We start from the raw sequence: 17,770 nt of genomic DNA, 5'->3' as shown, positions 1-17,770 counted from the left end.
CCAAGGTCACCGGTCTCGATTCCAGCCTTTTAAAAATGTCCAAGGCAACAGACTCCTATGTAACAGCCATGCTTTGCCAACTTTCAGGAAATCCCTCTAAATCCAGTTCTCCATATGTAACATAGGTCCAGTTTTTGCATTCCAGTGAGTACTGTACACCCTCTACCATGCCCCCCCTCTCTAGCCACAGACATGCTTTTGGGAGAAACAGAGACTGTCTAATTAGGCCTTTATAGAGCTCTCTCACAGGTGGAATTTGTAAAACTTCCATATTTCCTTCTATTGTCTATCATATCTACATTAGAAAGCCATGGGAATGCCTCTTCTATCCTCCACACTGGTATTACCACAATCTTCTGCATCAGATCCTCCTTCACACCCTCCCATACATGTTTCTCATTGCATTAGGACCAGTCTTAGGTATCACTGGAGACCCTGAAATTGCTGAAATCTCAGCAGGATGTACGACTGAAGGAACTCAGGAACATGATATTTGGCAACAAAATTTTTATTACAATACTTGGGCTTCAAAGTTGGATAACTTATAATGCTTTTGGAGAAAAAGCATTATTTCTATGGTTTATAAGTCATGCAACTAAGAAGTAAACCTCAAAAATAATTTTTTTCTTACTCTAACATGGATTCATGGGTATTGACATATTCTCTGTGATGGTTTGAATACGAAATGCCCCTCAGAGGCTTATATATAATGGGCCCGGTTATCAGCTGACAACTTGTGAAGTGATTGGATTAGACAGTCAGCGTGTTAACCTCCTGATGGACCCATTGCATGATGGCCTTTGAGGGAGGGGGTAAAATGTGTAAGATGCAGGCTCTTTTAGAAGTTGACCTCAGAGGGCATGCTTGGGAAGGTTATTCACAGTCCTTGGGTCCAGTCCACTTCTTAGCTTCTGATTTGCCATAAGGTGAGTGGTCTCTGCATGATGTCCGACACTTGTGATGCTCTGTCTCACAGGTCACATGGCCATGGGATATGGCAGGGACCCATTAAAATTATGGGCTAAAGTGAACCTTCCTCCCCTATGGCAGGTAATATACCCCAGTGATGCAGAACTTTCCTAATACGATCTCTTACAAAACCACACCCTCTTCCAGATTTTAAGGTCTTTATTTTCTCAATTGATTCCATTACAATTTATAGGAAATTCTAGTTACAGTGGTGATATTCATACACAAAGGAAAAGGCTCCATTCACCATTTTTGTGCCCTCCATTTCTGCCTCTTCAAAATACGATGATTATGTTCTCTTTCTAGGCCTCCATTTTGGTGCACTGTCTTTGAAATGTCTCATATAATACATAAACACATAGTGTTACAGAAATACCAGCTATTTTAAATGGGCTTTGAATTATGCTTCAAATTCCTATAGGAGTTAGTTCTTAGTCCTTTGATATGGAATAGATCAATAATTCTTCCTTTAAAATGAGTATGTATTACATGGCTTATGAAATTACATTTGAGTTTTTTTGTTTTGCATATATATATGTGTGCATGTGAATAGGTACATGTGTTTGCATGTATGTGGACACAGGTGTATGCAGGTTCATATGGAGGCCAGAGGGTGATGTCACTGTGTTTGTGTTTTTCTCCATCCTTCTCCATTTTATTAGAAAGGTCCCTCACCAAATCCAGAGCTCCATGATTCCCTAGTCTAGTGCTGTAGCTTGCTCCAAGAATCCCCCATCTCCCTGTCTCTCAAATGTGGACATTGCAATCAAACAGCCATATCACTTGACATTTCTGGGGGTGCTGGGAATTTGCACCCCAGTGTTCATTCATAATTCATAATCACTCTACCAACTGAGTCACCCTCCCCATCTCCTTATTGATTCGTTTGTTTTTCTTGAAGTCCTTCATGGGGTGTGCAGGCACACCTACAACTGTATAGCGCACGCACGCACACACATACACACACACACACACACACACACACACACACACACACATACACATGCAATGGCTATGCCATGGATTTCTGAATGTGTAGCACTTGGGTGGATGCCACTGTGAACAGTTACAGAGCTAAGAATTTTACCCAAATAGAAAGTCCTCATAAACATGTAATTCAGAGCTGTTGGGCACTCAGAGAAACTGCTTATTCAGTTCAAAGGTGAGGGAATACATCTGTTTAATAGCATTACTCTTCAAGGAAAGAACACACTGATATAGTTAAATTGGCTGCCACTAGCAGAAAAAAAATAAAATAAAAACTATAAAATGCTAATGTGTTCACAATAGCACAAAAATAGAAACAAAAATAATGAAATGTCAGTGAACACTTAAGATCTGAATCTACCTGTGGAATGCTATATAGCCATGAGAAAGAATTAGTTTCACCTATATGGATCAGCATCTAAAAAGTCCAAATTGATTCATAAGAATTGATTAAAAGCTATACATGTCATGATACTATTTGTGTCAGGAATATGTGGATCACACTGGGAATACTATATACACAGATCTTCTGTATGTCTATGCCTGAAAGTGCAAAATGAACTATAGACAACAGTCTGCAGCAGTGGTTTCTCCTGAGGAGAGGGATAAGCCAGGCTGGCAAGAGTGCAAGCCAAAACATTTCTCACTTTGTTTCCTCTTTGGTTGTTTTCTGTTTTAAAATACGTCAATGTATCACATATAATTAAAACTTTAAAAATAGAAATCCTATACGTTTTCCTGTTGTGTGGAATAAAATTACATTATTTTTAAAAACCTATAAATCAAATAAAAATATCTTTTGGTCTTGACAGCCAACATAGCATTACCATTTTGGCAGAATTACTGCCATCATTTGAAATCAGAGTGTGGACATGGACTTCATTATCCACATTTATTTTTCTCATTATAATCCCATGATTACCTTTATACAACTCATTTTAATGGGTGTAATACTTTAACTTATTGGATAGCTTTTCCTTACTAATTTGTTATTTATTTAATATTTGTGCATATATATGAATGTTATATATATATATATACACACATGTTAGGAGGCCAGCGTTAAACTCTGAGTGTCCTGGTCGATTGTTCTGTAGCTTTTTCCTTTCTGAGACAGGGTCTCTCATTGAATCTACAATTAAATGTATAGTCAGGTGGCTGCATGATCCTTCTGTCTCCACTCCCCACAGAGATGTCCTTACAGGCCGGTGTGTAGCCATACCTAGCTTTTATGTGGGTGCTGAGACCTGAACTCAGAGCTATTACCTGCTAAATCGTCTTTCGAATTAAAATAAAAACAGAATTCTCTCTTCCTATATCTTAATAGATGCTTATTTTTGAGAAGGAGTAATGAATTAAACTATGGGAACATATTTAATATCTCTCCATATAAACAGGAAACCTTTTCTGGTGATAGTGAGGATTGAACCCAGAGACTCATGTGTGCTAAGCAAGTACCTTACAACTGAGCTACATCCACAGTTACATGTGGGTCATTCTTAATAAGTCCTGGGAAATATTTCTGGTAAATGCAGCAGAAATTCTTGTCTTAAAGGAATCTGGCCCCATGGTACTCAGGGATACATGCATGGGAAAGAACAAGCCACTCATACAGCTACTTCCCCATGGAGCTCAGTCATCACAACACTTTAACAACCAAGAAGCCTGAAAGCTAGATCCAAATACTGTAACTACACTTACAGGAATGACAAATTATTAAGGATATATGGCTTTAAAATTAATAAACAACATTTTTATTCTCTCCTTAATTTTCTAGAATTATAGGAAAATAAATGATGCAAATCATGACTAATGTCAGTCCTGGGGGCAGTTCCTAGGCCAGTGGTTCTCAATCTTCCTAATGCTGCGACCTGCAATACAGTTCCTCATGTTGTAGTGACCCCAACCACAAAATTATTTTTGTTGCTACTCTGTACCTCTAATTTCACTACTGTTATGAATTGCAATGTAAACATTTGATATTCAGGATATCTGATATGTGACCTCAGTGAGGGTCACGACCAACAGGTTGGGAACCACTGCTCTAGAGAGATGGGATGGCTAAATTTGAAAACTATATCTGCTTTGCTGTGAAACATCATCTCTGAGGTTGTTCACTGTAGCCGGTCAGCAATGAAACAGTAGCCAGGTAGGGCTAGCAGGGTATATGGCACCCATGAACTCATATCAGCTGTGGTTACCAGCCCAAGGCCTACACAGTTAAAAAAAATACCCAGCATGGATTAGAGGGAGGTTCCTCAGGCCTCAGCCCTAGCTCGGGAGCTGTTGGCAGTCTGTGGCTCCTTAGGAATTTGAGCCCAGTGAATCACCCCATGCAACACTAATTGAAATCAATAGGTTAACATAGGTAAGTAAATAAGACATGAAGTTGGGTGGGAGATATATGATGGAGATTCCTTGGAATGATTGGAGGGGGAGTTAGTAGTGCATGTGATAAAGATATAATATATACTTGTATAAGACTTTCAAAGAGTAAAATAAAAAAGGAAAAGATTCCCTGGTTCAGGAATGCTGTGGAGTGGTATACAGAGAAGACATCTTGTGGTAGTCAGGTATCTACTTACCGTTGGTGTAAGGGTTGACAGTCTTTTTATTAGTCATTACACGTGCTGTTGCGTTATTAACCTACACACATAGAAAACTCAAGTGAGTATGGATGCCAAGGCCAGCCCATGATCCAATTAGTTGCATGCATTATGACTGTGATTACTTATCGAAATCAAAACCAAGAAACAAAAACTTAAACAAAAACTAAAATGCATTTTAATTTACAAATGGCAATAGGTGCATAACCCAAAAATCATACATTTTTATAATTACATTTACTTCATAACCAATTTAACTTACGAATCATTTCAATAAAGCAATGTCATCTCATTTGAAAGTTTAATAAAGAGACAGTAAAAGCAAATTAAAAGCTACTGCATAATTGAAGGTTTAAAAGCATGCGTGTGCTCCATGGTAACACAGAAACAGGAGATAGGTTTTGAAACAGAAAATAAAGTTAATATGAAAGGGGCATGCAGTGGAGAAGAGGGAGGAGACAAAGTACAGGGGACATAATGTCAAAGAAAGGGACAGACAAGTTTAAGCCGTGTGCAACACTTCGGGAGGGGAAACCATGGGAAGCAACATCTAGCATTCAACACTTGGAACAAGAGCCTTTTACATTGCAAGAATTAACGAATCATTCAAGCTTTAAGGTCACAGCTAACAAAAGGATAAGAGAGGGTGCATTGTGTAACACAATATGGAGTTAACAATCTGAGTAAGATGTGCACTGGTCATAACTCAGTCCAGTCAGAGCCTCCCAGGCTAGCTTAGAACGTACACTCAATTACAGGCGTACCAAAGACCCAAAAAAATAGAGCATCAAGAAAACTTAATACAACAAGTCAAAAAAATCCACGTGGTAGAGAGATATGTATAGAGATATATCAGCACTAAATACGTGAAGCGGCAGATGGACTTCGTCACTTACCATTCACCACCATCGCCAGCATGGGTTTGTATACAGTTACCATGGTTACTGAGGGTTTGGTGAGGGGCCTAAGCGTTACCGTCGAGGGGGGAAAATAAAAAGGCAAAATATGCGACATCTTACTCCAAAGACTAAAGCATTTTTAACTGGTAATTTTTTTCTTTTTAAGTTTTAACAATATGACCCTTTGATTGTGTTGAAGAGGAACCCAGTGGTACAAAGGGTGAGTGCCAAATGTCAGAATACAGGGTTTACGTTTCCAATCAACAGAAAGGGGCCATGACTGAAACAGGAAATCCTGATTGCTTATCCAGTGTCTAATTAGAGAATGCAGAAATTCAAGCTGCTTTTTGTTTTAAACTGCAAGACTTAAAGACAAGTGCCTCTTACTTTTTCAATTTTAATGTTTTGAATGTCATTGCCTTTGAAATTTGGTCTAATTTGCAAACCACTGTGGATCCCTCTTCAACCCTAAAGTGGACTAAAAAAGAAACCAAACAAAACCAACAAAACTTGATATATACTTGGTTTGGTTTGAATACTGTGTCCTCTTTGGAACCTATTGCACCCAGTCTTCATAAAACATGGAAAATAAACTAAAACAAACCAACAGAACCTTTCAGAGTAACCTCCCTTTCAGCTCACTTTTTGCCATCTACTCTCCAGCAGTAATATAAAGAATAATGTAAAGTAAAATTTAACAAAAAAGTAAGGCCAGTTTTCCTTTTTATATATAAGTATATATATATATAAATATATATAAACAATGAGAAGGGGGCAGGGTCACACATGAGACACCAATGATGCACCTGGAAGGACAAATGAGCGTGAAGCAGACATTTATAAAAAAAATAAAAATAAAATAAAAAAGAGGAAAAGGAAAATATTGTGGACATGCACCTCGATTTTACGGCCCTCTACCACGGTACCGTGCAATTTCTCCCTCGCCCTGTCCGCATCCGCACTATTTTCGAAAGTTACGAAACCAAATCCCTGCATGCAGGAGGGAGAAGGAGAACAACATGCAGATTATTATTTCAGTCAACGACCACTTGGTAAAGTTCTCTTGCTTTCATTGCTATTTCTTGTCCTGGCTTCAGTTCTGTAACATGCAAATTAGAGAAATTATAAGAACACTACGATGTGCAGTCATTAAGCAACAAATGTGAACGAGATTTTTTTCCTGTCACCCGTTAGCTGGAACCCCTAAAGAATTCAAAGATGGATATGAAAACGAAAACCAAACCAACAAACAAAAAATACCTTTCTAAACATCACTACTACAGAAGAAAAGAAATCAAACAAAAAGAAAATGAGATCAAAATAAATGTACAGTGTCTTCACAGAGAATAAATGAAATAACGAGGAAAAAGAAAGGGAACCAGTTTCTTGACATGCAAATTAAAAAATCAAACAAAATAAAACGTGTGCACGGGAATTCAACAGTGAATGCTCAAGTCCTGTCACATTGCCTACGGAGTCATGCTGAGTGGATTTAAGAACAGTTCTTCTTCATGCAATTTTAAGGTTATTCGATTCTGTCAACTGTACAGCCTTTGCTTCTCAAAAATAAAAGTAACAAGCCTAAAAAAAGGAAAGACCTTTTTTTATAATAAATCTTGAACTTGTGTTTCTAATAAAAAAAAAACAAAGAAAAATCACATGAAATGAATAGAAATAAACTTTTGTTGGTTAACAATGTAGATAAGCAAGTACCATTCTACATTTGTACTTTGCCCTCCCCCTCCCCAAATTAGAAAAGACTTTAAAATTTGACCTTTTACACTATGTTATTAATCAGAAAACAAGGTTCTAGGGCACTGGGCTGACATTCATTTGCTATATCAACAGGTACCAAAGTAGAGACATTTCTTTGATTAGGGATATCTGTGCAGCAGGCTGAACCCTTCCTCTTGACTAATAAACAATAAATACATACTCTGTTTCATCACAAGCATAGTTTTTGTTTTTAAGATTTCAGCCTCTAACACCAACCCCACTAACCCATATTTTTAAACTTTGCCTTCATTCTTCACTGACCCTGTTTCTATGATGAGTATAGAAAATCCTTAAACTTATTTGTACATTTTGTTTAGAAATATATACACCAACCTTTGGAATAATATGGGTACACTGGGTCCACATTGGTATAAGTTGGAAGAAATTTTGCACTATGTGGGAACTACCAATTTGCACAGAATAAACCTCACACACAGTAAAGACAGTTGCTTAACCCTCATGCATGACATTTAGCTTTACAAATAAAATGTGCAATAATCACACATTTAGAATGGGAATAGCCATCTGATATTAGCCCACAATCCTAAGCTGGCATGTATGATGACCTCATAATTGAGGGATATTTGGAGAAGAGTTGCTGGGTGCACTAGCTAGGAGACGTTATAAAACCAGGCTTGTTTGTGGAGGGTATGAACTGTGAATGTGTTCAGGTGCTGGGAGATGGATATTTGTCAATGTCACACACAGAAAAAGATCAGAGGCATTTACTTTGACTGAATACTTTGCCTTACTTTCCCCAGAGTGAGGATTTGTAAGTAGGACATGCCTGAGTGAGCCAATAAATATACAGTGACATATTACTCAGAAGCATTGTACATGTTGCCTACCTAACCTGGGTGCTCAAAAAATACTTGCTAATAGTATTCTAGTTTGGGTGAGAAAGAAACAAAAATGCTCTCTGATGGCAAAGGACAGAATATGAGGGAATGGGTTGCTTCATTTGACAACTCTATCTCCTGACTAGTGGATCCCAAATTCAGTTGTGCATCAGGAGGGAACAGAAGCATGTTACATATTTTGATTCCTGGGCCTCGTTTTGTATTTACCACATCAGAAACTCTGAATGGAGACTAGACACCATTTTGCCTCACAAAACTGCCTACATGACTTCATGGCTGTACTTTACTCTTTATTACACACCCATAGAAAGGAGGTTTCATGTGTTAGACTAAGTAGCACTTTATACTACTGCTTTGAAAAATGTCATCAGTTGGGCAGCATGAGTTTATCACTCTCTTATTTTTTGCATAAATGTAGGAAGCACAGAAAAGATCATGTGCCCAAGATGTTTCATCATGTTTTGCCTCTCCTATAAGCCTAAGTCTGTAAGCATCCAAGTCAGACACTTGGGAATCATTAAGAGAAATAAGGGATTTATAGTCTCCCATTGGGTAAGAAGAGATAAACTAGTTTCTGCCTTGTGGACGGAAGGAAGGGTGGTGTCATTTTTATCGGCACCAGAAGTCTCCATTACCATAGCACTGCAAGAACGAAGCTGTAAACATTGTCCCAAGGAAATCTGTTATATACTTCCCATCTGAACCAAGGCAAACCCACTGGCTTCAATGCATACTACGCACATGAAGAAGAGCTGGAGATGGAGGTAGAAGTACCCTTGCCATTCTAGAAAATATGCACAGACTGAGAAAGGAAAGACCCTTGGATAGTTCTTATTCCAGGTATTGAATGACTTCCTGAGACTTGCAAGGGTTAGGTTCAAAGCTGAGCTTGTCCTAGAACTGACCCCCCTAAACATCTAGCAGGCTTGGATAATTCTACTTCTCATCCAGTCCAAAAATGATACATCTCCCTTGGGTCAGAAAATGATCAGAAGTACCATGTGGAAACTGCCACCAGGACTGGAGCTGTGGTCCCCTGGGCCTCTCAGTTGTCAGGTGCTCTGTCTATAAAACCCTAGATCCTGGTGTCTCTGAAATTAGGAGGAAGATGTGGTGGTTGTTTCTATTGGCCTGTCCCATGTCAAGATTACATATCAAGGAAACACTACCACACCATAATTAAAAGGATGAAATTTTTCCATCGTTGTCTTGGAATGAATAAAACATCTTTGGTTTGAAGAGTTAGGGGTGAAATGATTATAAGGAATAATGAAGAGTGTAAGGAAACAGGCCATGCAGAGCCAGGCAGAGCAGTGTAAACCCTTCATTTCAGATAGGTGTGAGACTGGGACAGGAGAGTCACAAGTTCAAGGTCTGCCTAAGTGACTCAGTGAGACCCTGTCTCAGACAAAAGTCAAAAGGGCCTTTGGGTGCAGCTCAATCATGGGATGCTTGTCCAGCATGTCTTAAGTGTGACTGCTAGTACTGCACAGTTAAAGAACAAAGAGAATAAATGACAGGAGAGAAGAAGGGAAAAGGGATGAAAGCAAATGAGGTAAGAGTAGAAAGGAGAAAGAATGAAGGATGAGGGAGAGAGGGAGGAAAGGCAATGAGGGTGAAGATCAGGTGGCGGTCAATGTCCTTCCACTGAGAGACATACCTTCCCAGTCCACTTGGACAGGTGGTCAGAGCTGAGAAAAGAAGGCTTCTTGGAGGAGGGCATGATGCCTCCTCCACAGATGGGCATGAAAGACTCCCTGACCCAAAATGGAGTCCTAGGGCATGGCTTGCTGATCTCAAAGCCTCAAAGTAAATTCTCACAGTTCTGTGTCCTGCTCACTCCCCCTTCCTGGTATTGGTGTATTTAGGTGGTGGACTTTCTTTGGGGCACTCAAGTGGATGCCCTGTTTTTTATCTTAAATCAAGATTCCAAAGTTCCCTGGAAGGTTGAATGAACACACTCTATTTGATATGATAATTCAAGTTCTCCCATCTCCAGTGCAGAGAACTCATGTTTAGTTGAAAGGGCCATAGAAATTAATTTTCTTGATCACTAAGAGTCTCTCATTTCATATCTCCCCAGTGACTTTTGCAAATACAGCTGCTTTTCTTTGTGAGATATCTTATTTTTCCCCTCTCCCTTTTCTCCTTCCCTCCCTCCTCCCTCCTCCCTCCTTTCCTTCCTTCTTCATTCACCCTTAGCTCATTTTCTTCTTTCAAAAAGCCTCCCTACCTCCAGCTAAATGCTTAGAGTTTCATCAGCCCCTCATGTCATGGCAAAATGCAGCATATTTTATGGCAGTTGTTCATTGCTGGTCTTTCCTGATGCTCAAGAAAAGCTAAGGACTAGAAGCATGTCTGTCTTGCTCAAAATCATTCACCTGGAGAGGAACTGGTCAATAGATACATATTAAACCAAAGACCCAATTGTGTGTTTCTCAGGTATGATAGATAATGGCTAAGTCTGACTGTGTCCCCAGAAACAAAGCATTTCAGAAGTAAAAGAATGGTTTTAAATCTCTTAAAAGATGAACTGGATTGTGCAATCCATTACTCCTGCATGCAGTTCAGTTCTGATGATCAAGTCTGTCATTCCTTTTTTAAATGAACCTTTCCTATAGTATCCATCTATATACGAAACACTCAGGCTATGTGTTTCTAAAATACTGGAGCTATTTCCTGTCTGTGCATGGATATGCACACATACATATGTGTAGAGTCTTCCTCACTCAGCTCTAAGTCACCTGCCTCAGGGAGAGTCCTATGGAGAACAAAGGACCAAGAGAAGAGATTACTGGCCCTTTGGGGCCACTGGTTTCCTGGCCAACTGAGGCAACAACGGATGGAAATGAGATCCTAACTATGGTTCCATTTCTTGAGGGTGAGGATGGAAATGCTCCTCTAAATGAGGCCCTTTCCCACAAAGATGCCAAATATGACAACCAGCCTTGTGTAAGATGTTATCCCAGGTAGCGTTTCTAGCTAGACTGTCTCAGAGAAGTTCCAGTGACATGGCACCACCCAGCACCCACACCTGCAAGGCAGAGTGCTCCCACCCAGAGGGACAAAAAGACCAGTTAGGATGTTTCCTAATACTAAAAAAATGAGCAAAGAAAAACAAAACAGCCCAACAAAGTCCAGGCTGCAGATGCTGAAACAGAAATACCCTTTTCCTGAAGCCACCAGGGACAAGCTAATCAAGGAGATGATGGGAAAAGTCCTAAAAATAGCACATCATTGTATTTTGAAAATAGTCAACAATTCTGTAGTGGTGTCCCCAAACATCCCTAGAAAGGAATGAAATAGCTTTCTTCGACTGACAAACATCTTACTAAACAAAATGTAAATTAAGTAGAATTTAAAACAAGCCACAGTCAACAAGGGAAAAAAAAAAGAACACCACAAGGCAATGTTATAATAAAGAGATTCGGAATCAGGACAGAGTTGGGACACATTCTACATGATCTTCATCAGTTTGGCTGGATTTTACCAGGCCCAAGCAAGAAGCCTTAAGTATACTTTTCTTTTAGTGCACCTTGCTCTACAGGTATAAAAATGGTTTTCAATATAAGAAACAGCTAACTTCTTCCCCTCACCCCAGTTCAGAGGTCAGACTGTAAGAATGACTGGAAGAATAGCTAAAGTTGATGAAGAATAACCAGGTCCCTGAATGAGCAGAACTGCAGACTGTAAACTTTTCCATTCATCTATCAGATTATAATATCTTTTAGTATGTAAAGCAAGTCCTGGGATTTTATTCCCTTAATCCAATCAACACTGTCCCCCTCAGTCAGCATTATATCTACTTAGGATGGAGTGGGCACAGGCAGGTGCCATAAGGAGTAATCAATCACAAGGTTTGCTACTGTGTGGTTACTGTGCCATGTGACAGTACAAAACCAGTGATGCTTAGGACCCTCTTTGGCACCTATTGTCCTGTGTTGCCCATAGAAGGGCATTGTTAAGCCCAACCAGAATCCCTCTGTATCTGACAGCAACATTCCCAGCGTTCACTTTTAGAGGCTAGTGGTGGAAGGAAGATAGGAGATTAAGGTTCCTTAGGATCTGATTACCTTAGGTGTGTCACAGTCTGATGTTATTCACAGCTGTGCTTCATCTGGCTTCTAGGACCACTCTATCCTCATTCAACACCATTCTCTGTGACCACAGAGAATGCTGGAACATCTTACGAGATTATTTCCTATGAGGGGTGTTTGTGTAAGGCTCTTGAATCTTCTCAGGGGATATAAAGATAAAAAGGGGGACTAAGACAACAACAGAGACAGTGATGAAATACTTGTGGGCAAAGGCTAGTCTACATTCAGGTGAGGGCCGGGCCTTTGGAGAAAAGAGAGACACTGTGTTTGGCATTTTGAAGACAAGCTTGAGAGGTTTGCTAAGGTATGGATTGCTGGGACAAGCCATCTTCAGAGTTTCTGATTTGGTAGGTCATGGCTGGAGATGAAGAACATGTATCTTTAACAAGCTCCTGGATGCTGCTGATGCTACAGATTTGGGACCACACTTCAATAGCCATGGATGGAGAGCACACAGTGGATGAACTGGATGTTTACAACTCCTGTGTAGGTACTGGAAACTTCTCTCAGAGCTTTCTATGAATACTTGTCAGCTCCAGGAAAAAAGTGACTTACACATCAGTTTCCTAGTAAGAAAATAAACTCACACACTACAAAATGAGGGTTGTAACATACTAATGAAAAAAATAAAATTATATTCAAAAGGTTGGTATATATGAGAATTTTCTCCTCTGTAACCCAGGAAAAGAACTGCACTTTATTAAGACAGAGTAATCACATATTTACCTGCTCATGAGACTATCAACTCACTTTTTAATATAAAGAACATAATTATCACTGGAAAACAAAAATGTAGCAACATCATTATTTTTTTTTTAAGCATGGGTAATTTCCCTCTGGAAACTTAAGATATATAACTATATCTTTCTATATATTTAAACCAGCAATTAAAATTGAACCCCTATACATTTTAAATGGAAACCAATGCATCTTTCAACATTAAGAAAATGGGTGGTGGTCTCTAAAGAAATTCCCACCAAAGTGCCTTTCTCAGGGACTGACTCATACAGTGCAGTTATTTCCCCTACCCCTAACAGACATGTCACAAAGAGCTAAGAAATTCCAAACTGAATCAAGTTGCTTACCTTCGAGCCTCGCTCATTAAAAATAATTTCAACATCTAATATTTTACCAAATTGCTGCAAAGAAACAGAAATATCTGATGAGCAAAAAGGAAATCAGATAAATTATACAATACATACCAGTAATTACTCCTCAAGTCAGACAGCCTTGCCTGAGTTAAGAGTATACATTTTATTTTGTTCCGTTACTGACATGCTTGAAATAAGGAAATGATAGCATATTCATTATCTTCAATTTATGACATTTTCTAACAGGTGAGGTACATTATCAGGGCCCAGGACAAAATCTTAACCAAGAAGTTAATTCATTCTCTCCCTCCGTCTCTCTCTCCCTCTCCCTCTCCCTCTCTCTCATTGTGTGTGTGTGTGTGTGCACACGTGTGCTTTCCCAGGCACTGAGCAGCAGAGATTAAAAATGGCTAGTCATTACCTATACAACATTTCCACCAGCCACTGGGATAAACACCACAGGAGAGCTGAGATTTTGATAATAAAATACCCAACTAGAATGCGATGTTGAAGATTTTTAGCTCTGAGCTTACAGCAAAACCAGAAGCAACCAGACCATGTGAGACAAGTGAAAACACAAAGGAGCCCCTGTGGCCCAGGTTCATGATAACCCAGACATCTGCGAATCCAGGATGGGTCAGGGATGATACCCTCCCCCACCCCAGATGACAGTCTTTACTCTCAAAAAACCACAATTTACACCCCTCACATGAGGTGGCTCTATGAAAGGTCCAGAAACAAAGTTTCAGTGATCAAATAACAAACAGGCAAATAAAATGCAAATGACCATTGACATTTAAATTTCAGACTTTATGGGATAAGTAATATTTGTAACATGCAATTTTATGTTACATGCAAGTAATATGTCCCACATAATATTTAGGATATAAGATAAGATACTTGCTGTTTATATAAAATTCAAATATGACTATTATATATATATATGTATATATATATATATACATACATATATGTGTGTGTGTGTGTGTGTGTGTGTGTGTGTGTGTGTATGTGTGACAAAATGTTAAATCTGGCAGAGTATTACTCTTAGAGTGTATTTCCCATCAAGCTATTCTTGACTTGGGCATACTCATACAAAGGGTGTGTGGTCTCTGAAAACATGAGCATCTGATAATCCAGAATCCTCTCTAACTTAAGGTTCTTGTGCTTCCTCGATGTCATGGAGAATGGTGTAAGTGGTTCGAGCATATGCTTTGTTTCCCATAATGCTGGTGGAAGGGACTGTGGTAAAGCAAGCAGTCTGGTCCAGGGAAGAACAGGATGGGAATTTTGCCTCAATGCAGAATGGAAAGTAAACACTCATTTTGTTGACTGAACAGATAAACCAAAGCCAATAGAATGCATTCCTGCAGATTTTCCTTCCTTCCTTCCTTCCTTCCTTCCTTCCTTCCTTCCTTCCTTCCTTCCTTCCTTCCCTCCCTCCCTCCCTCCCTCCCTCCACTTCTTTTCTTTCCTGTTTTTCCCCAATATATTTCTCTACTGATCATTTGGGATGAATCCAAATAGCACTTGCTTCCCATTCCTCCCAGGTACACCCTCCCACCCTTGTGCTCCCCCCAACAAAGAAAAAAAAATACATCAAGGTCAATTTGTGTTTGCCATATACTCATTGGTGAGTGGTCAAACTCCCAGCAGCCAGCCCCTTAAAGATAACTAAGGTTTCTCCCCACATCCCCACCAGAAGCCATCAACTGTGAAGAAATACGCTTCAGCTTCTTTTGGTGCTTTCCTGTCATGCGCTGCCTGCCTCTGCATTCTGGATAGTCACTGCTACCTTGCTACCTCAGGAGAGTCTGTATTGTTCTTTCATCCCTGGATGGGAGTGTTCAGCAAGGCTCTAAAGATAGCAGGGTTGGGATGAGGGTGAGGCCAGGATCAAAGGGGGACAAAGCATAGAAATTCCAAGGAGCTGAATATTCCCCTGACCAACCTGCCCAGGTCTGTGAATTGCAAGAAACCTGGAGAGTCAATGGCAAGAGGTTTCGTTCAGTATTCAAGAAAATAATTATTATTTAAAGTTTTTCATATTATTTATTTATTTATTGTGCGCGCACGCGCGTGTGTGCGTGCGTGCACATGCATACAGATGCACATGTGTGTGCCAAGGTATATATGTGGAGGTCAGAGGACTAGAGGTTGAACTTAGTGTGTCAAGCTTGGCAGCAAGGACCTTATCTCTGGAACCATCCTATCAGCCCTTTAGAACATTTGTGTGTGTGTGTGTGTGTGTGTGTGTGTGTGTGTGAATTTTTAGAGCAGAGGAAAAACTCACTAAAAACAAAGAAAACTTTCCAATGTGACAAATGAAGAATTGGCCATTCAGAGGTGAAGCAAGCTCCATAGTAAAGAATCCGCCACTGTGTAAGCACTTCAGAAGAACAACCGCCACAGAATATTCCGTTCCCACAGATGCTTTTATATTTATTTCAGGCACCAGAGCCTAGAAGCACATTATATTTATGGAAAGAGAAGGCTGAAAAAGACATCTTCCAACACCATGAAGCAAATGTCACCCATGGAACACTCCCTAAGCAGTCAACACAAAAACGCTTCCCTTAAAATAGGAACTGGATGAGACGAGCCGATCAGAAAGCCATCTTCGCATGTGTCATTCCCTAAATGAAACAATGACACCATATGCCCTGGAATGATCCCCAATGTTTGCTTCCTTGGCAGGTGGCACTGGGTGGATGGTTCTGGAAGCCGGTGAAACAAGCCATAAGAAGAATGCTGAAGCAAGCCCATTTTCTGAGACAGTTGTGCACTATATTTATAGTATCAACGGTTTAATTGAGAAGTTTGGTACTAATGATGCCAACACAGCTGGCACATCTTCAATTTAAATAGACATGACTCGTTTGCAGACATAACTAGCATTTGTTTGTTCAACGACATTGTTCATGAGCACTGAGCAGCATCTTGGACCCACACGAGGTACCTCGATGGCTGTATCAAGACCAAAATCCAGAAGCCTATATGCATGTGCTTGGGCAAATATGTACTGAGCAGTTTTAGACATCCTTAGATCAAATAATATTCCACAGAAAAAAATATGAAGGATGTTCACCAGCTACGGCATAAACCCTGAAAGTAAAGGTTAATTCAGCATGTGCACAGAGACCAAAGATAGGCTTCATGCTGGTGCTGTATTTTAAATTTTTCTTTTACTTTTGAGATTATAATTTAATTACAATTATAATTGATTCCATTCCCTTCTTTCAGACATGTCATATACCCTTCCCCACTCTTCAAATTCATGTTCCCTTTCTCCTTTTACTAATTGTTACCATTGCATAAATGTATATGTCTATACTTATATATTTCTAAATATACCCTATTCATATACTGCTACCTCTTTATATGTTTTCAGGGCTGACCATTCGGCACTGGACAACCCATTCGTGTAATCTCTCCTGGAGTTGGTCTTAAGGTGCTTTCAGTATAGAAAGAGGAGGCACTGTGACATGTCCTCAGAATGACTTTACCATTTCTAATGCCTTGTTTTATGGAGTGTTGTATTAAAATGAAAGGTGCAAGGAAGTCCATCTGCACGGTATCCACCAAAAGGCATCATCCCTGTGTCTTTTTCACATGTAAACAGTCACATGTTTTGTTTTTATGACTAAAGACAGACTTGAATAGATCACTTTCCTATCCAATGTGTCTTTATTTATTTCATGTCTATGTACATGAGTGCTTCTCTGTGTGTACAGATGCACGTGTTTGTGCAAGTACCCATGCATGGACATGTGCGTGTGTGTAGGGTCTGGACAATAACCTCAGGTGTCCTTCCTCAAGCCCATCATTTTGTCTTTTGAGATAGGGTCTCTCACTGACTTGGAGCTTGCCAAGTGGTCTAGGCTGGGTGGCCAGCAAGCCTAGGGATCCTCCTTTCTAGTGCTGGGATATAAGCATGGGCCACCACTTCTCAATTTTCTTCACATGAGTACTGGGAATGAACTGGGTCTATGTGTCTGCATCCTAATCACTTTATGACTGAGCTGTCTCTCCAGCTCCTGGAGTATTTTGATTTTGATAACAAAACCAAGAGGCTAGGACATGAGGGGTGTGCTACAAACTGTAGACTGCCAACTGATCACACTACTTCTAAACTAAAACAATGTTGTGGTACCACGTGTTGTACAGTGGGTCTGTATATATCATAGTTGACTCTCATCTCAAACCCAGAAATACTTAAATTTTAAACATTAATGTATATTATGTATTTTTCATTCAAGAGCAACACATTGTAATTAATTTGATTGTAATCCACAGAGTTCTTTTTTGAGATCAAGAATTCAAGTATAGAACTTTGATATGAAAATACTGATGTCTCTAACCATGACCACCTGTGAGCCACACTTATAAGTTTGGCAGATAAATAATGGCACAACTTCTCCTAAATCAAGGCAGTAAATTCCCCACCTGCTTTCCAGAAGATGTATTCAATAAAACATACATATC

The 17,770-nt window shown here is 39.6% G+C and overlaps 1 protein-coding gene across 31 annotated transcripts in view; it reads right to left on the bottom strand.

The window, feature by feature from the left end:
- Nucleotides 1–17,770, bottom strand: part of Rbfox1 (RNA binding fox-1 homolog 1) — a 1,601,479-nt gene that overhangs the window by 106,419 nt on the left and 1,477,290 nt on the right. For 29 of the 31 annotated variants that reach the window (XR_005090377.1, XM_037201093.1, XM_037201084.1 and 26 more), the window contains 3 exons: nucleotides 13,280–13,333; nucleotides 6,359–6,451; nucleotides 4,542–4,602 (listed from right to left, as the gene is read on the bottom strand). Coding sequence is in view for 30 of the 31 variants with exons in the window: in XM_037201093.1 (XP_037056988.1) it covers nucleotides 4,542–4,602; nucleotides 6,359–6,451; nucleotides 13,280–13,333 (208 nt within the window). In the remaining variant the exon portion in view is untranslated. The remainder of the gene's footprint in view (nucleotides 1–4,541; nucleotides 4,603–6,358; nucleotides 6,452–13,279; nucleotides 13,334–17,770) is intronic. The other 2 variants (XM_037201087.1, XM_028872940.2) reach the window with 1 other exon arrangement.

The sequence above is a fragment of the Peromyscus leucopus genome, chromosome 8b (assembly GCF_004664715.2).
Source record: "Peromyscus leucopus breed LL Stock chromosome 8b, UCI_PerLeu_2.1, whole genome shotgun sequence".
NCBI lineage: Eukaryota > Metazoa > Chordata > Mammalia > Rodentia > Cricetidae > Peromyscus > Peromyscus leucopus.
This window is presented reverse-complemented; position numbering and strand designations above follow the sequence as displayed.